Consider the following 25210-nt stretch of genomic DNA (forward strand, 5'->3'; position numbering starts at 1 on the left):
TAGAACCTTGAAAAATGTTAAAATGGTTGCATCACCTAAAGTTCAAGAAAAATAAACACAAAATCACTATCCTTTAATGAAATATATTATGGATGGTGAAAGACTAGAATGTAGAATTTCATAATTGAGAAAATATTGGAGCCTTTTGTACATCATCTAGGAGGGTCCACAGATTCTTATGGCAAAGGATAACAAGAAAAGAGGAATTTGTATCAAAACAAAGGATCAGTTCACTGATGAAGATATTAAGGTACTCCAAAAGAATAATAAAGCCAATTTTTTTTAATTATTTGTGGCATTGAACCTAGTCGAATCTCTTTGTGCAACATTGTAAAGCAAGTAAGAGGCACATTAAAAACTAGGCATAGAGAGACTAGCCAAGTTAAAAAGTCACTGATTATTTTGTTTTACAAACAATCTGAACAATTCAATTTATTAGCTTATCACTTGACTTAATATCCTAGAGGTCGATAAATTTTAAAATTCTCTTCCTTCGATTTTAATTTATGTGATATTATATCTTTTTTAATTCATCCCATAAATAATATTATAATTCTTTATGTAAAAAATTTTGTCTAGTCTATTTTACCTCACATATTTTAAAAGTATTTCTTTCTTTATTAAGTTTTGTATCTAGTTAAAATTTGTCACATAAATTGTAATGAGCCCTTTTATTTGTCAATGATTTGAAAACCACAAATATTGAAATTTAGCAACTATATTTGTCAAAGATTTGGTATACTTGATAAGGTTCACATTGGCAATCATAAATGTCAAAGATTTCGTAGCCACAATACTTGATATATTCACATTTAAATATTGAAATTTTGTATCTTCTTATGATATTATCCATGACATCAAGCAACCCAATTTTTCTCTATAAATAGGAAAGTTGGCCATTAGTTGAAAAACATCTTGAAGCATATGAAAATATTTTATTTCTTTCTTTCCTTATTTTTTCATTAAGAGTTGTTTTGAAATGTGGTCTTTTGTTTGTCAAAGATTTAAAAGCCACAAATGTTTAAATTTGGCAATCATATTTGTCAAAGATTTGGTAGCTATAATACTTGATAAGTTTCACATTTAGCAATTATAAATGTCAAAAATTTAGTAACCATAATACTTTATATATTCAAATTAAAATGTTGAATTTTTATATCTTCCAATGATATCATCAATGACATCAAGCAACCCATTTTCCCCTATAAATAGAAAAGTTGTCCATTAGTTGAAACACACGTTGAAGCATATGAAAACATTGTTTCTTCTCCTAGTTTTTCCATTAAGAGTGTTTTTGTAAGAGAGTTAGTGTTGGAAAACACTTGTGTGAACCCTTTCTTTGGATTGATCTTGTGAGGTTATTCTTTTGAGGTATTTGGGATTAATTAGAATATTTACTCTGATTTTTGTACTCTTGCTGATATAGTAAAATCCTGCTCTCCACCTGTGAACTAGGTCACACCAATCGAACTACATAAAATTTGTATCTTCTTTATTTGCTTTTACTTTTGTTATTATTAACTTACTATTATCCTTGTTATTATCATTATAACATTATTTGGCTAAATTCTGCATTATCCGAGTTCTCGATACTAAGAAATTTGTATCAAAGCTGCATCTAATCCGGTTAGTTTAAGTAGCCAACAATGACAATAACAAAGACTAATTTTGAGAAATTAAAGATGGAGGCTATCCTAATTCAACATGGGCTAGATATGTCACTGAAAGGAAAGAAGAAGACACCAGAAAATATGAAGGACACAGAGTTTGCCGTCTTAAACAAAAAGGCAAAATCAGGTACTATTTTAAATCTCACAAATGAAGTTTTAAGTGAAGTATCTGCAGAAACCACAGGCAAAAGCATATGGGAAAAACTGAAAACCTTGTATATGAAGAGGCAGTAGAAAACAGACTTTACCTAAAGCAAAAAGCTTTACACATTTTGTATGGTTGAAGCTACTTCTATACTCTCACATCTTGATGCATTTGATTCTATTCTTATGGATTTGAGTAATATTGATGCTGAAGTTAATGATGAGGATCAAGCTTTATTATTACTTATTTTCTTACCCCATTCATTTAATCATATTAGAGATACTATGCTTTATGGAAATGATAATATCTCTTACAGGCAAATCAAATCTATCTTAAAATCAAAAGAACAGATAGATAGATATATTACTGGGGAAAGTAGTGAAACCCATGGGAAAGGTTTATTTGTAAAAGCATAAAGAAAATAAAAATGAGCATCAAAATACTAACTCCGCTAAAGCAAGTGTAGCTGTTGATGAGTCTGGCGGAATAATATTATTGGCTACTAGTAATAGCTTTAAATCTAACGATGAGTAGATTTTGGATTTGGGTTGTTCTTATCATATGTGTCCCAAAAAAGATTTATTTACCACATACGAATCTGTTGGAGGTGGAGTTGTCTTGCTAGACAACAATACTCCATGCAAATTTTTTGGTAAAGGTACAATTCGAATCACCAAATTGTGGCATATGCGATTAGGGCATATGAGTGAGAAAAGTCTTTCTATTCTCAGCAAAAGCGGTCTCCTATGTGGATAAAATACCTGGAACATGGAGTTCTGGGAACGTAGTGTATTCGAAAGGCAAAAAAGGGTCATTTTCAAATCTTCACCCATTTATCGAACATACGGTACTTTGGACTACATTCATTCAGATCTTTGGCGTCTTTCTCGTACCCCATCAAAAGGTAGTGTCAAGTATATGTTAACTTTCATTGATGATTATTCAAGAAAAGTTTGGGTTTATACATGCGCAAGTGGAGGTTGAACTTGGCATTCCTTCTAAGACAAATTCATCAACTTTGGAGAAAAATACAGTTGAAACTCTTGAAGTGGAAACTCCAAAAGATTAGCCAGAAGTTGAGACTTCTGAAGTTGAACCAAATGAGTATTTTATAGCCACACACAAATTAAGGAGACAAATTCAAAAATCAGAAAGGTATGAAGATTATGTTGTCTTTGCTTTTTTAGTTGCACAGAAAATTGAAGAACCATCAAATTATTTAGAAGCAGTTTTTATTATTGATTCGGCTAAGTGGCTGATTGCGATGAATGAAAAAATTGAATATCTCCATAAGAATAGTACTTGGTCTCTTGTAAATCCACCGTCAAGAAAGAAAATTATTGGTTGCAAATAGGTCTTCAAGAAAAATGATGGAATTTCAGGGATTGAAGATGCAAGGTATAAGGCATGATTAGTTGCAAAGGGCTATAGTCAGGTATAAGGGGTTGGTTTTGATGATATTTTCTCACCTGTTGTTAAGCATAGGTTTATTTGTGTCTTGCTTACCTTAGTTGCAATGTATGATTTGGAAGTAGAACAATTTGATATTAAGACAACTTTCTAACATGGCCAACTTGAGAACAAATATACACGTATCAACCTAAAGGATTTGAAATTGAAGGAAAAGAATATCATGTTTGTTTGTTGAAGAACTCCTTGTATGGATTAAAGCATCTCCAAGACAATAATACAAGAGGTTTGATCCATTTATGTTGGGTCGTGGTTATTCAAGGAGCATGTATGATAGTTGTGTTTACTTCCGGAAGTTAAATGATGATTCATTTGTTTACTTATTGTAATATGTTGATGACATGCTCATTGTTGCTAAGGATTTGACAAAAATTCACATTTTGAAAAGTCAGGTAAAAAGTGAATTTGAAATGAAAGATTTGCAAGCAGTTAAGAAAATCCTTGGTATGGAGATCAAAAGAGATCGATGAGCCAACAGGTTATTCTTGATCCAGAAGAAGTACTTGGAGAGGTTTGGCATGAAAGATGCTAAACCAGTTAGTACTCCTCTTGCGGCTCATTTTAAGTTATCAACTGCTCAATCACCGCAAATAGAAAAAGAAGAGAGGTATATGGCACAAGTACCATATTCTAGTGCAGTTGGCAGTATTATGTATGCAATGGTGTGTACATGTCCAAACATTTCACAAGCAGTAAGTATGGTAACCGGTATATAGCTTTCAATGGTAAAGCACATTGGCTAGCTGTGAAATGGATCCTCAGATACTTGTGAGGCACTTCAAACGCATGTTTGGAGTTTGGGAGAAATGCTAACACCTTGGTTGGTTTTGTAGACTCTGATTATGCAGGTGATCTTGACAAAAAAAGATCACTAACATGCTATGTTTTTTGTATTTGTAGTTGTGCTATCATCTGGAAAGCTACATTACAACATGTAGTAGCTTTATGTATTATCGAAGCAGAATATATGACACTAACTGAGGCGATCAAAGAAGCCTTATGGTTGAAGGGTCTGTTTGCTGAACTCAACTTACACTAAAATGGTATTTTTTTTTTATGATAGTCAAAGTGTCATTTACTTGACTAAAGATCAAATGTATCATGAGAGGACGAAGCATATTGATATCGAGTATCATTTCATCCGAAAAACATTGTTGAAGGAAAGGTCTCTGTTCAGAAGATTAACCCTAGAGACAACCCTGATGACATGTTCACGAAGTCTCTTTCAGTAAGCAAGTTCAAGCTCTGCTTGAATTTGAATGACGTTTATCAAGAATAATTTAGCCCATATGGGCTTTTTCGGAGAAGATGGAGCAAATTTACTATATCCACCAAACTCATGCCAAGGTGGAGATTTGTAATGTGGTCTTTTGTTTGTCAAAGATTTGGAAGCCACAAATATTGAAATTTAGAAATCATATTTGTCAAAGATTTGATAGCTATAATACTTGATAAGTTTCACATTTCACAATCATAAATGTCAAAGATTTAGTAACCATAATACTTGATATATTCACTTAAAATGTTGAATTTTTGTATCTTCCAATGATATCATCAATGACATCAAGCAACCCATTTTTTTCCTATACATAGGAAAGTTGTTCATTAGTTGAAACACACCTTGAAGCATATAAAATTATTGTTTCCTCTCCTAGTTTTTCCATTAAGAGTGTTTTGTAAGAGATTTAGTGTTGGGAAACACTTGTGTGAACCCTTTCTTTGGAGTGATCTTATGAAGTTATTCTTTTGGGGTATTTGGGATTAATTAGAGTATTTACTCTGATTTTGTACTCTATTTTGTACTCTTGCTGATATAGTAAAATCCTCCTCTCCACCTGTGGACTAGGTCACACCGATCGAACTACGTAAAATTTGTGTCTTCATTATTTGTTTTTACTTTCGTTATTATCAACTTACTATTATCTTTGTTAATGTCATTATAACATTTTTTGGCTAAATTCCGCATTACCCAAGTTCTCCATCCTAACATAAATTAAATCAAAAAGTCTAGTAATATTACTGAAAAATAAAAGAATAGAAAAAGGCCAAGAATACTCATAATCTATTGGAAATGTGTAACACCCCAATTTTTTTTTAATGTTTTTTCTAAAGGATTGTCATGTGATCCATGTTATCTATTAAGTTCTATGTGAGTAGCGATTGTCACGACCCAACCCCGTAGGCCGCAACTGGTGCCCAATTTTGAGCACCCAAACGTACCCTTATCCCAAATTAACCTTTTAACCGAATAAACAAAGGTAGTGATTAGAAAAAAATTGCTAAATAGATAAAAAAAAATAGATGTAGGCACGAGGGCTGATAGACCATCACAAAACACACAAAACCCAAACCATATATACAAAACCCACAACATAACTCTGTCTACAGACCTCTACAGATGATAGCATAGTCATATGACGGGACAAGGCCCCGTCGTACCCCTGACCAACATATCCAAATATACAGAGATAAAGTCAGTACCAAAATACAAGCTCCGAACAAGGGAGCACTGTCAACGACGCAGCAAATATCCTAAACAGGTGGATCAGCAAATCGAACTTCGGTACCTGCGGGCATGTAACGCAGCCCCCCGAAGAAAGGGGGTCAGTACGAAAAATGTACCGAATATGTAAAGTATGAATTGTAATAAATAAAATCATAATCTAAATAGTATGTGCAAAAAATAAAATAAATGTTTAGAATTTCAAAATACTTTTCATAATCCCAAATCATATATGCAAATACATATGCCGTATTCGGCCCCATTTTATGGGACTCGGTGAACAAAACGTGGTCGCCCTCCTGTCATTGGCGCCACAACACATCATAACATCAGAGTAGGGAATATCTCCGTAACAAATCATATCATATCAGATGGCCATATCAAATCATATCATATCACAAACATATATGTACATGGCATAGCATAACTCCGTGGCATAACATTTACCACCCCATGTACATGTCATACCTGCCCCCTCACGTCGGGACACGGCGAATAATGCAGAGAAATACGCACGAAAACATATCCTGGCCCAGGCTCAGTGAAAGAATGGTTACAGTATGCACGAATAGAGTAGTGAGAAACTAAATGCAATTTAAATTACAAAATATTTATACAGACTCGATGGCATAATTTCGATAACAAATCATAAAAGGAAACTTGAATAATAATAATAGTACAAATACTTCCAAATATATTATGGAAATTTAACGGAGTAATTATTTATATAATATTAGGAAGCATAGCAAAAAGTTTCTTTCAAATTTTCCCTAACATAATCCAAACGGAATAACAACGAAAAATTCGGAATAGTGGGGCCCACCTCGGTCAAATGAGGTGGCACATACAAATCACGTGCGTTAGACTTCATAATATTATTTAGAAGAGTTTCAAGGTATTCAAAATTCATTTGTGCAAAATCTAGAAGTTTAGACAATTTTTTTAAAATTATTCATAATTACCTAATTCAATTCTATTGAATAGAAAAGGGAAATTTTCGAGCGTCGATTTCGAAGAGTAGATGGATCCCCGAGGTTCGTATTCACTCCTATTACATCTAGGACATGCCAAGAGAAGAAAATGTAAAACTTTACATACCTTTTTGACGTTTTACGGTTGTCCAAATTCAATTCCCGTTTCCTCCAAAATCTACAATTGGTCACATTTATCAATTACTATTCATAAGACTTTAAGAACTCAATTTTTCCAATACTTGTCTACAAAAATTTCGGCAGCATCTCCCCTATATATATGACAACCCCGAGATTACAACTCGGCCACAATATCAACAACCAAGCCAACATCAACACCAATTCCATCAATAATCAACTTAAACACACCATAACATAAATTGATGTAATTTTCCAATTAGTGTAACAACTTTCAACCAAACTTTGCATTTCCAAATAAATATGAATATTTCATGTTCATAATTAATTTCAACTCATTCCAACATAGGTGAAAAATATTCCAAGTAAACTATTCAATATTCATCAATTCTATATTTCACCCAAAAATTCCATAAATGCAACAAAACTATTACAATTCATTTTCTTCTTTCAACTTCATAATCAAATTCATTTCCTTCTTTCAACTTCATAATCAAATTCATTTCCTTCTTTCAACTTCATAATCAACAACAAGAATCCATACTTTTAATAACTTACCTCCATATTCTTATAATATCATACTAAAATTACATAATTCCTACAAACCATTTTAATACCAACTTACACCATATAAACTTTATTTATATCCCAAAAATCATAACAACAACTAACAAATTATACAAACTTATTTTTTTTTTTCCATTTCATCACCTAACCCATATTTCCAACTTCAATTAATTTCATCCAACTTCCATTTTCAACATCAAATATTTATCATACTACTATTCAAATACTACACTAAAAATACTACACAAAAATTTAATTCATCTTCCCCCACAATCTTCATATACATGGATTTATACATATGTAAAACCCACCATGAAAACTTCCATATTTTCATAAATTCTACACATCTCCACATACTACAACATAAACAACCTTCATAACACAAAGAAATTGGATTAATTCTTACCTTTTCCTTCCAACTTCTTCACTTTACCAAAGCTTCAAATCAACCAAACAAGCCTCCTATTTTCCAAAATAACTTTATCATATTGTAGAGAATCCTTGAATTAGTAGGAATACTAGGAGAAAATAATTTTTGGAGCAAGATTTCAATTTTCTCCCTATTTTTTTCCTTGATCGATTTTCCCCTTATTTTCTTTTCCTTTGTTTTTTTTTTCTTCTTTCTTGAATTGTCTTGAAAGTTCTAAGAGTTGGAAGACATAAAGACTTCTAAGTGAAATTACCAATTTGCCCCTCACCTTTTCTAATATTTCCAAGTTGAAATTCCAATTATGCCCTTAACCTTTTATAGTATTTCCACATGTGAAATTCCAATTTTGTCCTCAACCTTTTATAGTATTTCCACATGTGAAATTCCAATTTTGTCCTCAACCTTTTATAGTATTTCCACATGAGTAATTCCAATTTTGTCCTTAATCTTTTATGGTATTTCCACATGAGAAATTTCAATTTTTACCCTTAACAAATTTCCAATATTTCCACATCTCAATTTAGTCTTAAGAATTTTGTATCCAACAAGGTCAAGCATAGCCTTGCCCTTGACTTATTACCATTATCCCCAAATTGTCCTAATGTGAAAAATACGGGTCATAACAGCGATGGTTAGAAATAGGTCTAGAAGGGTTTGGAAGGAGTTGGAGGCCAAATAATGGGTCGTGGTAATCAACCTACTTGCGTAAGCTACTGACTTGGATGTCTTACATAACAAAGCTACTTGAGTACATGTCGAGCTTAAGTAGCAAGGATTTCATAGGTTCTTAAAGTGAGACGAGATTTCAAATCCACGAAAAAAGAATAAGGAGACGACGCACCTACTTGGGTGGACCCCACCCCGCCATGTGGCATCCATGGGGTGGATGCATGGAATGAGATGGCGGCCTAAGAACCAGACATGTGTCAGCCTTAAAGGCTGACACGTGTCACTCTCAAGGGAGAAGTATATAAGGCAACCAATGACTAAGGGTTCTCATTTGTTCATCTTTTACACTTAGAAACTTAGAAAAAAATTGAGAGAAAGCAAGAACAAGAGGATATTAACGTGCACACCACATATTTTAGCCAACTTGAGAGACCCACTTGTTAAGGTAAGATTGAGATTCTTTTTCTTGTTAGCAAACCCATTTTTGGATGGGACTGTCGTTAATATTATTAGAATAACTCCTTATGTAAAGCTTCGTTTCAAGTGATTCAAGAAGTTTTGGAAAGATATTTCATAGGCATATAACTTTCATTTAGGCTCTAAAACCCACTTTTTCTTTTATATGCTCAAAAAAGGGTGATGAAGTATAGGGGAGGTGCTGCCCAAATTTTATTTTGGAAATCCTACATAGACTGCTATTGGTATTTTGGGCATATCTTTTTGTAAAGAATTATTGTAGGGGTGATTCGAAATTGTATGCGACCCTAAAAAATATGTCTATAACTTTCATTGAGGCCACAAAGCCTACTTCCCCCATTTACCCTTTCGAAACTGAGCAACAATACAAGACAGTAGGCTGTCCAGAACTCTTGTTTTGATAGTTTGGGGTGATTTTCATTGATTTCATGTTTAGTTTCGATATGATGAGACTGTTAAACTTAAGTAGGTATTTGATTGTGTATTTAAGGTGTATATTCTCTTATACAAGCTAAGGGGAATTGTTTGACGAAGTGGACTTTGATTGGTCTATGGCGTAGATGAATTGAACTCCTCGAGTTGTGGTAGAACTTGTTATGTGCTAAAACGCCAAGGTTCATGTATAAACTTGAACTTGGAATATTTTACTTTTCGAAATTTAAAGTATCTTGATGGGTTATTTTCTTACTCTTTGTCTTATATCGTGGTATGATTATTATCTCAAGTATTGTAAAATGTTTGCTAAATCGCCCACTTGTACGAATTGCTTGATCATTTTGTATTCTTGTTGGGACTTTGTCCTTCTTATTACGGTGACTTTTCCTCGATATTGGTATGCCTCTCGATTCAGATCTTGCCTATCTTGATGATGGATTTTCGTCCATTTTCGAGTACGAGTGAGCCACTTTCAACATGGTTCTTGATTCTCCTAATATTGGGTGACGACCCTTCTTGATATGGTCTTCGGTCCTTCTTGATTTCGGGAATTCGGTCCGTCTTGGTACTGATTGTGCTTAGTGTGAAGGCATGACGTATATATTGGGCGAAATTGATTATTTGACAACTCTTTTGAATTGAATTATAAGTTTTCTTGATACTTGAGCCTTCAAATATTAATTGATATTTTGAAACTCTTCAAAGTTTGTATTCGATACTTTGATATACTTGTTTACTTAGGCTTACTTTTACCTTATTGAGCCACCTGCGACGAACAAGGGAATTGAAGAGTTTAATGGCTCCAAGCCCAAAGTTTATACACCATTAAGCTTTATGCTTAGCGATAGTTGTTTTCTATCGTAGATAATGTGTGGGACGAGATGTGAAGATGTCCATTTGGAGTAGACTTTTGGAGCCCTTGTGAAGATCACATCTGCATATGTATCTAGTTTTGTAAATATTTTGGGAACTTGTACAGGATACATGTGGTACTTATGTATGAAATTTTGAAGGCTTGTAAAAACAAAACTAGATGTTTGTAACTTGAACAGGGTGACTAGTTTTGCCATTTTTGGAGTATGCTTTTAACTCAAGTCATGCCATGTGCTGGGTTTATACTTTGACTTGTCATTATGCACAAAGGAAGATAATAGTTTTGTGATAATTACTAGTTTGAGTTTTGTGTATTTTATGAACCCGCAATGGTGTTGAATTGGAAATGGAATTTCAAAACAAGTTTTCTAAATGTGTTGACTATTTGAGATTATAAAAGAAAAAAACTATCTTTTGTTTCGTAAGTGGCATCCTCCCAAAGGGAATGCTACAAAATGGCTCAAAAATACCCTGTCTTCCATCTTTTGATCCAAGAATACCCCTAAATTATTGAAAATGGCTAAACAATACCCTCTCTTGCACCTTTTGGTCTAAAAATACTCCCCACCTTTGTTTTTTGGTTAAAAGATATCCCTCCTTCCATCTTTTGGTCTAAAATTACTCTCAAACCAAATTTAATTGAATTGAATTCTTCTACAAATTAGTTAATTGTTTTATTTGTTCCAAAGGATAACTTTTTATTTATTCAAATTCTTAATATTAGCTCATCTCAATATATTTAAGTCTAGCGTAAAATAAAATACAAAATTTATTGTGTAAAAATGTAAAATAAAATTCTTACTCATATTATTAAAATAACACAATAAAATTTTATAAATAAACAAGAGCGAGAAAAAAAAAAGACAAGATACTATTTTCAGATTTTCAAAAAGCAAAATTTCATGAAAAAGGAGTTGTATACCTAGAAGACAAACCTTTGGAGCCTCATCACTAATGTAAAACAACATCTCATTTTTTGTATAACCCAACTTTGAATGTAAACATCCTTCGTACTAAAAATCCAAAATTAAACATTTACCTCTCTTTCTCTCTCTCAAATCAATTCAAATGTTAAACTCAAAGCTATTTCAAAAATAACTCAATTTGCCATATTGGGTTTAGAGAGGGGGGAATCAAATTGCAAGAGAAAAATAATTTTTCAACAGGTAATAAGTGTTGAATGATGTGGAAAAGTTGAATGAAAATGAGTATCAAAGAAAAACTTACAATTTTAAAAGTTAAATTTTAAGAATTTTATTGCACTATTTTAATAATAAGAATAAGAATTTTATTCTTCATTTTTACACAATAAATTTTTTATTTTATTTTATGTTAGACTTAAATATATAGGGATGAGCTAATATTAAGAATTTGAATAAATAAAAAATTATCTTTTGAAAACAAATAAAAAAAATTAACTAATTAGTAAAAAAAAATAATTCAATTAAATTTGGTTTGAGAGTAATTTTAGATCAAAAAATGGAATGAAAGGTATCTTCGAACCAAAAACAAAGGTGGGTATTTTTAGATTAAAATGTGGAATGTGGGTATTTTTTAGTCATTTTTAATAGGTTAGAAATATTTTTTTAGACATTTTCAATAGATTAAGTGTATTCTTGACCCTTTTTCCGAGAATAGAATACTTGACAAAATTAATTAGTTAGGTGTTCCAACTTCCAAGTATAGGCTGCTTTTCTCCAACATTAAGATATGGTCCCCTCCTATTCTCATTAATCCATGTTTTTGACAACCAAAATCAGTACTACAAATCCCAAATAGTGGTCGGTTTTCTTTGTTTAGACTGGTTTGTTCAAGACAATTAGGAGAGTAAATAATGTTAGTTAAGACTCTTTTAAGAATGTTGTAGTCTTAATCTTGTGCAAATTTCCTTTCGATTTGCGACAAGTAGCACTTGCAATTTCTCGACAGGTGGCTTCAACTTTTACTATTTTACCAACGACTTTTGGAGGACTATTCCAATTATATTTAATTTTCCGTTTAGAGTTGGGTTCGAACTTTTAACAAAATTATATTGAAAAAATACAAATCTTGTTCGATTTTGAGGATTGTTTGCATATTCCTACCACTTTTGGAGGGTTATTTGCAATTTAATTAATTCTTCATTTGATATTCTGTTTAGATTGCACTAATTTAAATTCACATTAAAAAGTTTAACTTTCAAAATTATTTGCATGGCAGTACTCCAACTAAATCTGTCTGTATTCTACGCAAGTTAATAATTTAAAATGGTAGAAGCAAAACAAATTACAAGTAATTGGGATAAGACATAAGAGCAGTAATCTTGAACTATAATGAAATTATTACACATTTAGACGAGGTGAGGATCCTAATAATATATATCTTTCTGAATTTAATTTGTTGGTATTGTTTAGATATAGACAAATGTGCTATTTAACTTTAACTTCATCTCATATTTATGTATCAAATTTTGAATATGCAGAAGTAGTCACTTAAATTTGTATAAAGTTGAACAAGTGGACACACGCGTTCTACGTGCATGTATGGAAAAATATACGTAGGACACCACATAGAACGCCAAGTAGGATGAGTGTATCTACTTGTTCAACTCTATAAAATTTAAGTGTCCTACTTGTGCACACTAGATGTCATAGATAAAGCCAAGTTAAAAGGTATATTTATGTATTATGCCTATTATTTATATTTCTAAACTATGAGAGGATTCTATTACCCTCTAAACTTATTTTTTTCATTTTTTTAATCCTTGAGTTATTTTGGTTCAGTTTTTGTTGTTGTCTAGTGCAGTTTTTGGTCCAATTTTTATTGTTGTTTTAGCGCAACTTTTGCTGGATTTTTTATGTAGTTTTGGTGCAATTTTCCTTCAATTTTGATCCAGTTTTGATCCAATGAGATGAATAAGAATAACAACTTGCAAATTTATACACCAAATAAATGGAGAAAACTTGGGCAAAACACCAACTTTACAAGTATGACAATTTCATAAATGAAGAAGACATGTATATTATTAAGAATAATTTTATAAATGTCAAAACGCGTGATGCAACTTTATAGATACAAAAATCAGTGCAAAAGTGCACTTAATTAAACAATAACATTATTTTAATAGACACAATATGGTAAACACAAAAATCAGGGGTAATATGACTTTCACATGGAGTGTGGTGGGGTTGAGGGGGTAATAGAACCCTCACATAATTTAGGGGTGTAAATAATATTTCGGAAGTAATAAAACTTTCACATAGTTTAGATGTGTAACTGACAATTTCACCATAGTTCAAAAAGATTCTTATGCCTTATCCAGTAAAATTTCTCCCTTTTAATTATTTTCAAATAAGCTAGTAATTTTACATGATATTAAATTATAATAAGCTCTTAAATCGAGTGATATGATTAACAATAAAAGATCTTTATAATTGATCCTAATTTATTTAGAATTGAGGTGTAATTATTTTTATTGCTTAATTCTATTAGAACAACATAGACACATTATAAAGGTGTTTGGACACACAATTTGGACTTTTTTAAAATAAAAAAAATCCCATGTCGGGAGTGTTATATATCACAATTTAAGTATAAGAGGGGGGCTTGGCCTTACCTACGAATATAACACAAGGATAAAAATTTGTCCTTCATAAAAAGAGGGCAGGAGAAGCTAACTTAGACATTCCAACCCTCGCAAAAAAAGAAACTATCTAGCTAACTAACAAAAAAAATTGCCTTGTCATATTTGAGCCTTATAAAAGTCATTTGGCTCTTGTCCAGTTGGAATGGAGCCTTAGACCCCATAGAAAGTTGTTGATAGGTGTCATAATAGGCCTCATTCTGACTGCTCACGGCTAATTTAGCAAGATGGTCTGCAATCATAGTGACCTCCCTGAAATAGTGTTCTACTTTGACATTAGCAAATTTCTTCAAATGTTAAACCTCGTCAATGATCCTATTTAGTTTATAATTATATCATTTGTTTTCATTGATCCTTTGGAAAAGAGATAGTGAATCCACTTTGTAACACCCGTGTTATTCTAGTTTAGACGGAGTTCGAAAACCATGAGGAAAATTGATGAAAGGACTGACCAGTGGACCACGAGGGTCACCTACGAATCGTAGACAGTTCTACGAGTCATAGGAATGACTCGTAGGTCCTTCCAACACTTAGAGAAATTCAGAGTATTGAGATTCACTTCTACCTCACGAGTCGTAAGGAATTCTACGAGTCGTAGAAATACTTGACACTTAACCAAATTTTTGAATTCAAATGTCACTCCTACGAGTGGAATTGACAGTCATTAAAGTGTCTACGAGTCGTAAAAATGACTCTTCGAGAAATTCAGAGACTCAGTTTTCTCAGAGTCTTAAAATCCTGCAGGACGAGTTGTGTATATGACTCATCGAGTGGCCTATGACTCGTATACCTGAGTCGTTCCTTGCCTTTTTTGTTGCCTAGTTCTACGACCCGTAGAAGTTTTTACAAGTCGTAGAACGACCCGTAGATAATCAGAGTTGGGTTTTTTTAAAGGGGTATTCTAGTCTTTTTCCACCTTTCCCAAAATAAAACCTTGATGTTTTGGTACTAATTTGAGTCCCTTAACAGTAACATATACGCGTATATTCCCTTAAACACTTGGATATAATTGAGAGCGAGGATTGGAGAAGAGAAAGAGGCTAGGATTCAAGTGTTCACTCCCACCTTCCAACTTTCGATTGTTCTTCGAGTATCAGGTATGTAAGGCTACTCAGAGCATTGGGTTGAGTCCGCCCACGCGTCCAACATGTAATTCTTCAAAATTGAGTTCAAGTTTTGAGTTTTTCCCTAAGTTTAGAATTGAGTTCTTGATGTCAATTGATACTTCCTTGAAGTTGTCTACGTTCATTTCATATTGATGATGTCCTTAATGTTGAGTAGTCATTGAGACATATATCCATGCATTCATCCACATGAACCTTAGTAAATTTATGGTCATACTTTGTCCATGTATTTTTTGAGGTCAGGATTGATGATTTTCATGCGTAAAATAAAGTATTGTCTTCAAATTGAGATGAAGCATATTTTTTTATGAATTTGATGAAATTGAAAGTAGAGTTAAATGAGGATTTTAAACAAGATGTTTTGATGACGACGTAATTGATGTTTTCTTTTAACCAAGCAGTGTATTGATTGATGAACAGGGAATGATGATGGTGGTGTTTTGAGATGAATTTGAGGTTTTAATAAAAAGTCCAATGAGACTAAATGATGATGTTAATATGAGCAAATGTTTTGGGAGTAATATTGAGCATCGAGTTGGGTCAGAGTTTGATGGACTCAAACCCCATACCTACATAGCCAATGTAGGATAGAGGCTATGCCTCTCTTGTCCTAAAAGAGGACTTGATGATTGGATCCATAAATGTTGATGTCCATTACTCTGGCAATGTATTGGATGGATATGGCAACGATATTGCTTCTTATATCGTCACTAGCTCATAAGTGATGGTTGTCGGTTAGAGAAACTCCCTAATGAAATAAAATATCATATTTTTTTATATTGAGTTACAATTACTTATTCATATCTTTTAAAGCATTCTCTGCACATATCACTTGCGTGTTTGAGTTGAACTATTTCAGCGTGAGTCTTTTGAGTTGAGTAGAGTTGAGTATCTTTGAGTAAGCTCCCTTCAGCTATATTACATACTCGTATATTCCATGTACTGACGCCAATTAGGCTGCATCATTTTATGATGCAGATACAGGTGATAGAGGTCCTCAACAGACGCATCGTTAAAGACTAAGTCCCGTTCAGCTTTTGGTGAGGCCTCCTTTCATCCGGAGGGCTTCTTTTATGTTTTTTCATTCATTATTCTTGGATAGTCATTTGAGGTTGCCTTGGACTTGTCTTGGTACCTTTTTAGTGTTGAGTTAGAGGCTTCATGGATAGTGTCAGAGTCGAGTTAGATGGATCCTTTTTCAAAGTCTGTTTTTAAACTATTGAGTTTATAATGTTGGGTTATATTATGTTTGAGTATTTCCAGTATATCATTTCATTACTAATGAGGTTGAGTGCCCACTTGAGTTATTTGAGTTATATTACATCTTTTCTTGAGAGTTTGGATGAGTGAATGGACCAAGTGATTTGCTTGGGCCCGCAATAGTTTTCGAGTGCCGGCCACGCCTAGTGTACCCTCTTGGAACGTGACAAACTTCGTAGGTAAAGTCTCTATAATTCAGAAGTATGCATCTGCTCAAACCATTATTAGCTGCCAAGGCTTCTGCTTCCAGATTACTTCACATTGTACGGGAGAAGAGAAAGTCATCACCAATTCACCTTTGTCATCTCTTAACACAATTTGGACTTTAAACTTAAAATTTTAATTTGAGATTTGTGTTTGTTTTTGACATTTTGAACAAAACTTCAACCTCATTTGGAAATTTTGATTTCAAATCTAAATTCATTTAAGTAAAATTTCAATTCTAAATCTATGATTTCAATTTTTTAAAAAATAAATTAAAACTCGACACAACTTAAAATTTACAAACAGAAAAGGATCTAAAATTTCCTTCAACTATTTGAATTGGTACAAAACTACTCTTCATCCATCTTTCGGCCCCCAAATACCACTAACATCAACTTTTGGCTCAACGCACCCTCCATATTATCTCTGTAGCTCATATTTGCCCTTATTTGTAACACCTTCCCTAAAGTAAGATTTTTAAATATTTATTATTATGTTGCCTAATTTGATTGGTCCAAATTTTAATCCTTCTCTAATAAATAATAAAAATCACATATGATTCATATTTTGACCCGATACGCTTGAAAATAATATTAAAAAGTTTATTAATTTCATTATATCTTCCTATTGTCCTGTTTTAAATAAACTCCAAATTTATTATAACTCAACTCATAACTGAGCATCTAACTAAAATTAATACTCGCTCCGTCTGATTGTCCATATATAAAAATGATTATTATTTTTGTTAATATAATTTTTCTATCAATTATCCAATTGTCTTGCTCATTCTTTCTTCTTTTTTAATGTCTTTTTCTTAATTAGGATATCAAAGACTCAAACTTGAAATGAGCTTACATGTTCATATTCTTTTAATTTTATTATTATCAGGGTGGGGATAGGAGAAAAGGTTTTTTTCATTTTTTTTATTTTAATTTTTTTGAATACGCACAAAAGAAAAATGCAGTATACATACATAGTTTCTTAATTAAATCATCTTCTATCGAACTAATTATTCCTATATAAATGTCATTTTTATTTTGCTCCTTTTTTCTCCCTTATTTTGTCATAAGTTGAAACAACAACAACAACCCAGTGAAATCCCACAACGTGGGATTTGGAGAGAGTAAAGTGTACGCAGACCTTACTCCTACTAAGGTAGGACGGCTGTTTCGAAATTTTTTATAAGTTGAAAGAAAAAACTAAAATTTAAAACGCTGGACAAGATCCAAGAAGAAATAAAAAATGGAACAGAGAGGAAGTGAAAGCGGGGGGGGGGGGGGGGAAGGGGAGTGTAGACAATAGAGGACTAACTTTTTTTAATTTATTATTGGAACCCAAATTATATTAAATATTACTTTAACAGAAAATAGCCTAAAATGCCCTTGAACTATGAGATTTTGTATAGTATTGCCCGCCATCCACCTTATGAGTGTGACCCATTAGAAATAAGGATATTTTTTTGCCCAAAAATTGACATCAAAGATATTTGAGGACCGAAAGGTGAATGAAGGATAGTTTTGTACCAATTCAAATAATTAAGAGGCATTTAAGTCATTCTCCATTTTACAAAAGTAATTACCCAAGCATACTTTACCCAAAAACCAGGTCCTTCAAATTGCAAGTTCAAACATAATTTCAATTTCAAATCAATATCTATCCAAATCAATAATTTCAAATCGTAATTTAACTTTTATGTCCAAACTCCTGCTAAGAGTTGAATTAATGCTTAAATCCTTTTATATGATAGCCAATGCAGAAGGAATAAATACTAGGTATATTTTCCATTTTAATTAGAAATGAATTATAATTTTGGTAGAATGCTAAGACTTTGGGCAAACCATATTGCCTTCAAGAATGGACCTTGGAATAAGAAAAGAAATTAATTTTTTTCTCTTTAAATTAGCAAGTTGGTGCTTGGATGATGGGAGAGCCAAATTGCTCGTAGGTGGAGAAATTCTTCATTACAATGTCCCACATGTTAAAAGCATGCAAAAAAGCCATCATTAAAGGCACAAACCAAAAGAGAAAAAGCAAGGTCATTATTATTAGAAGAAAGATGCATTCTTGGTTATTTGCAGTCTTTTTATGTTTGTATGATGGTCTATCAAGAAAGTTGAGAACTCCTTTGTATGATAAAAAGATTAATGGGGGTTGGTTACACTGCATCAACATTAATAAATTTCATAAAGAAAGCACCATTTCCTTTTTTATCCAACAACAACAATACCTCAATACAAAATAAATTGATACTGCTATATATGAATCCACGTATATTATCATCATACTAAATAAAATAAATATATATATCCTAATTAATAGATATGTAATAATCCGTTTCGGTCGTTATCGGCAGATCAAATGGTGAAAAAATGAGGTCAGAAAACTTTTTGGGTAGTGACTCAAAAAATTCTAAGCTAGGCCAGTCTCACACGAATTTGAGTGAGGTGAGGTCTAGGACAATCTGAAAATGGATTGGGGTTAAATTTTAAGTATGGATTGATTTTTCTAATAGCCAAGACATTAAGGAGTCCATAAGACTTTATGGAATTGAATGCGGGTGAGTAGAACTCCCGAAATTCATGAAAGATTTGGTTTGGAACATCAAGAATTCATGGTGTGTTTAAACTAGGGACTTTTGGAAGAATTTGCAGTACCATGCAAGCTACTATAACGGGAGGGCACTGCTATAGCAGGATGCACCTTTATCAGGCACTACAGCGGGGCAAATCAGGCGCCATAGCGGAATTTCGAGCGCTATAGCAGGGTAGGACCGCTATAGCAGGGTAAGTCAGAATTTAGTGCAGAAAATTCAGTAAACGAGCCATTAGTTTTCCATCTCGTTTTAGGAAACTACAAGGGCGATTTAGGGCATTTTTCAGTTTTTCATCATGTTTATCGATTGAGGTAAGTTAATTGCTTCCCAACTTGTAAATTTGATTCTTAAGCTTTAGAATCCATGAGGGTAACCTTCGGGAAGGATTTCAACTTGAAATTAATGGTGGGAAGTCCTAGTGTAGGTGGAATAATCATGAATTGGCCTGGGGTTAGGATTTGAGTATAATCCGGGTATTGCTAGGTCACTATTGATTCATTATTATATTTTATTATTGTTTTAGACCAAAAACAAGCCAAGATTTGTAACAAGGGGAAAGCTCAGCTTCATATAGTTTTAAGGTTTGATTCGAGGTAAGTGATGATTTGTGTGTTTTCAAATTTTGTATGTATGCATGTCTACTACTTTGTAGTATTACTTGTGCAATGCATGTGAAGGAAGCAAAAAGGCTAATTTGAAATGACATCATGTTGATAATCTCATGCAATAAACTTGTTTATTTACTTGTGGTCTCAAGTGTGATTGTTCATTGTGATTGTGATTGTGATTGTGCATGCTATTTGTGATTGATAGTTGGCTTGGGTACCACACCAATACATGATATCTATATGATTAGCTCGGGTACCACACCTGGTATGATACTTAAAATGGTTGGCTCGAGTATCACACGACACACTAACGCTCTGTTTGGATGGTTGTTTCTCATGGTTTCATAATGTATGGTACTGTATGGTATGGTATGGTATGGTATTATATAGTACAATACTATGTTTGGATAGACTATATGGTTTGCTATTGTTTAATGATAATTTTGTTGTTTGGTTTGACTGTATGGTATGGTATGGTATCGTAACTGATAAATTTATAAAAATACCCTTAATTATTAAAAATATTAATAATAATTGAAGAGAGAATTTCAATTTGAAATTCCTAGAAGCTTCAAAAATTATTGCGGAGGAAATGAGTAATACGATGGTGAAAGAAGTAGATATATTAGGGTAATATTTAATAAAGAATAAAAGGTAAATTAGAATTATTTAAGATTAAGTAAGGGTATAATTGGAAAAAAAATAAGTAAACAATGAGATACCACCAAATTGATGATTTCAAAAAGTGAGGGTTTTCATGATTACAAAACCATGAAACCAAATCATACCATACCATGTAATTAAAGAAACAATCAAAATAAATGTGGTTCTCTTACTAACGATATCATACCATACCACGGAAAACCACCATCCAAACAAGCTATAAGATTTTGTATGTGGGTTCCATGAGAGGACAGAGTATGTGCTTTGTGTGATTATGTAGGACATGTTTCATTCATTGGTTGTTCATAATATTCTGATTGGAAATCTTGATTATGTTGTGACTGTAATATAGATGTATAGATGTGTTGGCATGTTTTACTATGTTGTAGTTGGTTGTTTACATTCATGCTTGGACTGATTGTGTTATCTTACTGTGGTTGTGTACTGATACTGCACTTGCTCTTTCTTGTTGAGTACATGACATATTCAAGAGGCTGTTGAGAGACCTCAGTTAACAAATGCGTTATCGTTTGAATCCGGGTGAACTACTCTTCCAGGCTACCTTGGATTCATCCCTATTTTTTTGTCCATCTTTTCTGATACATACACTTTATACTATTGGATTTATGTATCTGATTTTCGGGGTTGCATTTTCATTCTTGACTATTTTAGAGTTTTGGTACTATGACCTTCAGGTTCTAGAGGGTTTATTTTTTCGCATTGAATTGATTTTAATAACTATTTGATTTTATGGGGACTCAAGTTTGGTTGTTTTTAAACAGTTTACTCTTATACATAGATTATGTGTTTTGACTTCTTAAAATGGGTTGATGGGTTAAGTTGGGTTAGTTATTAGTTCTCCCACTGGAGGGTTAGTGTGGGTGCCACACATGACAGGTCAGGGTCATGACAAAATATAACCTATATTGATCTTTTTTATTTGTGTCCAATCTTTAGCTAAGTCTATAGACTATATTGATTTTAAGAATTTGTGGTTCTTTCAACACGGTCTATAGACTCACCAAGTCTCACACATACTATTAGTGCATTCGTAGGTCAACGCATGACATAATCAAACCATCTCAAATAATCTTCTGTCATTTTTATCCTCATTGCGTGTTACTTGCATTTTCTGGCAAATGTGGCTATTTTTGATTTATTATCTAATCTTGTTGACCATGTCCATCTTAGCATCTGCATCTCTGCAACACTCATTTCATCTTATGGATATGTTGAATTTTAACGAACCAACATTCATTACCATATAACATTAACGATCTTGTAGTTATTGTGTAGAACTTATCTTCACTTTGATATGCATCCTTCTATCACATAATTAACACTCTAGTAGCACTTTTTCATTTCAATAATCCAACTTTAATCATATGAGTAACATTGATCTTCATCTATCATTTCAAATAACGAGTCTAGATATTTAAATTATTTGCATTTTGAAACCTCAATTGATCTCATCTAGTCTCACCTCAACTTCACTCTCCTCATGCCGACTAAATTTGCAGTTCATGTATTCAATCTTATTTCTACTCATCCTAAAATCCTTACTCTCTAAGGTACTTCTTCATCGTTCAAGCTTTTGATTGATAGCATCGCTAATTTCATCAATTAATAGTATCTCATGAGGAACTAGCATGCACCATGAGATCTCATATTGTATTACATTGGTTAGCCCATCCACGATCAGGGTAAACAAGCAGGGGCTCAATATCGATCACTAATATGGATTCACTATTACAGAAAACTCAACTAAATTTACTACTACCATTTTAACACTAGTGACGGCTCCTTTATACATGTCATTTATGACATTTGTATATTTACTATGGGACCCTTTCATCTTCTTATGACATTTGTAAATTTACTATGGGACCCTTTCATCTTCTTCATCCATCAAAGGACCTTTTGTGTTGCTCTATCATATGTTTTTTCAAGGCAATAGACACTATATAAAAACTTTTTAATTTTTTTGTGAGAAATTTTCATAGCAAAAAGACAACCTCCATGGTAGATCTACCGAACATAAAATAATGTTACAAGGAAAAAGAATGGATTTGAGGAATGATTTAAAGAAAGGGCAGGCACTAAAGTTTTTGAATTCATCTACTTTCCTATCATTTCCCTCCTATTTCTTTACATAACTAGGCAATATAAAAAAAACTTCTCTTTCCCCATTAGTTAAAATAATAAAAAAGGCTACGGAAAATATACTTATAGCTTATCTTTCTTTTTTTCATTAGATAAACAAGTCCTGGTTAAATTGTTTCTATGGTCACAAATTCAAATTCAACATCACTTTGGTTTCTGACAAGTCTTGGTCATTGTAAAGTATTGATGTCACCAAGTCAAAATTTCCTGAAATTTTGACCAACATTTTGTCAGCTCCTTGCTAGTACCTACCTTGCTGAGAAAGCTAGATTCTGTCTAGTTTATAAGTCAAGGTGCAGTTGAAGAAAGAAAGAGGGAAAAAAAGTGGTGGTACTTAAACTCAGTCAATGCCACATAAGTGAGAAAGGAAGGTTCTTTAGTTGTGAAACAAAAAAAGTTGCTGCTTTTTATTAAGTTTAAGGCTACAATTGAAGCTTATACATCTGAATCTTGATAAAACTTTCAGGTATTTGCTGTGATAATGGTTTTCTTGGAGTTACAAAGTTATTTTGAATCATGGATTAGAATAAGCATTTCTTTTAGTACTTGTACTTAAGGGGCTTGTTTTTTGTGGATCTTTTTTTATGGAAATTGGAGGTGTAAATGCCATGTGGTGAGCTCAGAGGTCAGCACATGGCTTTCTCATATTTCAAAGTGTTGACACAGTAGAGGGTTTTAGGATTTCAAGAGAATCAGTTGACAGAGGAAGACCACTGGATTGGTGTTAGGAAAACCAAAAAAAAAAAATACACTTCTCTAGGTGAGTTTATGAAGAGGAAACAGCCCATCAATTCTAATCTCATTATTTAAAACCTGCTAAACCACTTCTTTTCTTCCATTTTTAGCCCCTCCTTTTGGCAGTTTAGTTTACTTGCTGCCTATTTTACCAAGTTTTTGTATGCACTTTTCACAGCTTAGATTCAAGCTAGTGAAGTGGTATATTTGCTTTCTTGATCTCAGTTGAAGTTTCATTGAATCTTGGAAATGCATTCTTTGACTCTTTCTTATACAATCTCTTGTCTCTTGAGTCAAGATTGGAAGTGTTAATCATCTTGTTGATGTTCATGCTTCTCCTCTCCATCATCAGTACATCCATCAAAATCACAGTTTTTTCAAGAAGAGAGAAGAAAGTTCCCATTTTTCCTTTTCTTTATCCAACATTAAACTTTTACAAGTGCCACCTGATTGGGTATAACTTTTTCCCTTTTTGTTCCCCTTATTTCTTTTGCAAAATCTTGAAAATCCCCAAATCAAATGTCTTCTTCTATGTCTCTCCTCAGAAGCTCAATACTGTGGATTGCTATTCTTGTTCCACCATACTTGTTATTTGCCAAATTTTCAGGATATGGGGTTGTTTCTATTTCCATAACAACTTCAGTTTTGGTTGTATCTACCATAGCTTTCATATTCTCAAAACAAAAGCATAGTATCCTGAAGGAATCATCAGTCCAAGAAGAAGAAGAACCTCAAAATGGCAACTTTGGACAAGTTAAGGAAGTTTTATCAGTCCAAAATTCAAGAATTGAAAATGGGGTGGCTCAAAATGGAAACTTTGAACAAGTTGAGGAAGTTTTATCAGTCCAAAATCCAAGAATTGAAAATGGGGTTGCTCAAATACGTGATTTATATTCAGAAAGTGAGAGTCTTGGTGGCCCCTCATCTTCTTCAAGTGAAGATTCTGATATTGACTGGCCATTCTCAGGTGAGTTAGAACAAAGTCCACTATGCTCAGATGGTTCAATTTCTGATGAAGAAAGTCTAATTGAAATAGCACTTCCAAGTGGTCAATTTGTAAAAGATAGTCCCAAGTTGTCTTTTAATCAGCAACACCAAAAGGTAGTATTTGCAGATTTAGTACCAGAATCCATCTTTCAACAACATTGCGTAATGGATTTCTTGGCAGATATAAGTGATGTTTATGAAGAAGACAATTTGATAGAGATTGACATATCCATGGGATCCATCAAATGTTCAGGATTTGAGATTCCAGCATGAGTGGCTATATATTAAATTTTCTTGATGTTTACTTGTCTAATACTAATTTGTTTATCTGTATCTGAAGTTTTTTGATCCTTTAATGGATTTTGTGCTTATAAGGGCTTTCAAGATAGGAGACAAATTCCATTTTCTTTGTTTGTGAACAGTGAAGTTTGTGCTTGCTAATACATTGAATTTTACCCAATGAAAAGAAACTTTGGATACCAATTAAAACAGTTGTTATTTCTGGTGGCCATTTGTTTTCTCTTAATGCACATTAAAGTGTTAAAGTTTAAACTATCATGTTCCTAAGCAGATTAATAAATAAATAATAGAGTATTATTCTATTTGCATTTCTTTATGTCTCAATCTTCTTTTGCTGTCTTTGGCCTTATCTTAGTATTCCATTTGTTGAATCATATCTTAATCTTAGGATCTCTATCCCATGTTCTGATCCTGTTGTCCATTTTCTTGATTTCCATTTTGACATTTCAGATACACAAAGGAATGTTAACTAATTCAGGTTCTCTGCAAATAAAATTTGTATAAAATTTGTTAATTGGACTTTCTTATAGACTTGTTATTTCCATAGTTCGAAAATCAAATTCCATAACTCAATTCTTGATAGATAAAAGGGAGAATGCCGCT

At 32.9% G+C, this 25210-nt stretch overlaps 1 protein-coding gene and 1 long non-coding RNA gene across 2 annotated transcripts; one reads left to right on the forward strand and one right to left on the reverse strand.

The window, feature by feature from the left end:
• Nucleotides 1-5612: 5612 nt before the first annotated feature.
• Nucleotides 5613-8446, reverse strand: LOC129893506 (uncharacterized). Its single transcript, XR_008767505.1, has 3 exons — nucleotides 7871-8446; nucleotides 6887-6937; nucleotides 5613-5852 (listed from the first exon to the last, which is right to left on the reverse strand). It is a non-coding gene; the product is annotated as an uncharacterized LOC129893506 (long non-coding RNA).
• A 13935-nt stretch (nucleotides 8447-22381) lies between these two features.
• Nucleotides 22382-24870, forward strand: LOC129892034 (uncharacterized). The gene has a single exon (XM_055967558.1). The coding sequence runs from the start codon at nucleotides 23840-23842 to the stop codon at nucleotides 24578-24580; it is 741 nt and encodes a 246-aa protein (XP_055823533.1). The 5' UTR covers nucleotides 22382-23839; the 3' UTR covers nucleotides 24581-24870.
• The last annotated feature ends 340 nt before the right edge of the window (nucleotides 24871-25210 follow it).

The sequence above is a fragment of the Solanum dulcamara genome, chromosome 6, assembly GCF_947179165.1.
Source record: "Solanum dulcamara chromosome 6, daSolDulc1.2, whole genome shotgun sequence".
Taxonomy (NCBI): Eukaryota; Viridiplantae; Streptophyta; class Magnoliopsida; order Solanales; family Solanaceae; genus Solanum; species Solanum dulcamara.

What these genes read in the sequence shown, in the direction of transcription:
- LOC129892034 (XM_055967558.1), top strand. Translation starts at nt 23,840, where the DNA reads ATGTCTTCTTCTATGTCTCTCCTCAGAAGCTCAATACTGTGGATTGCT.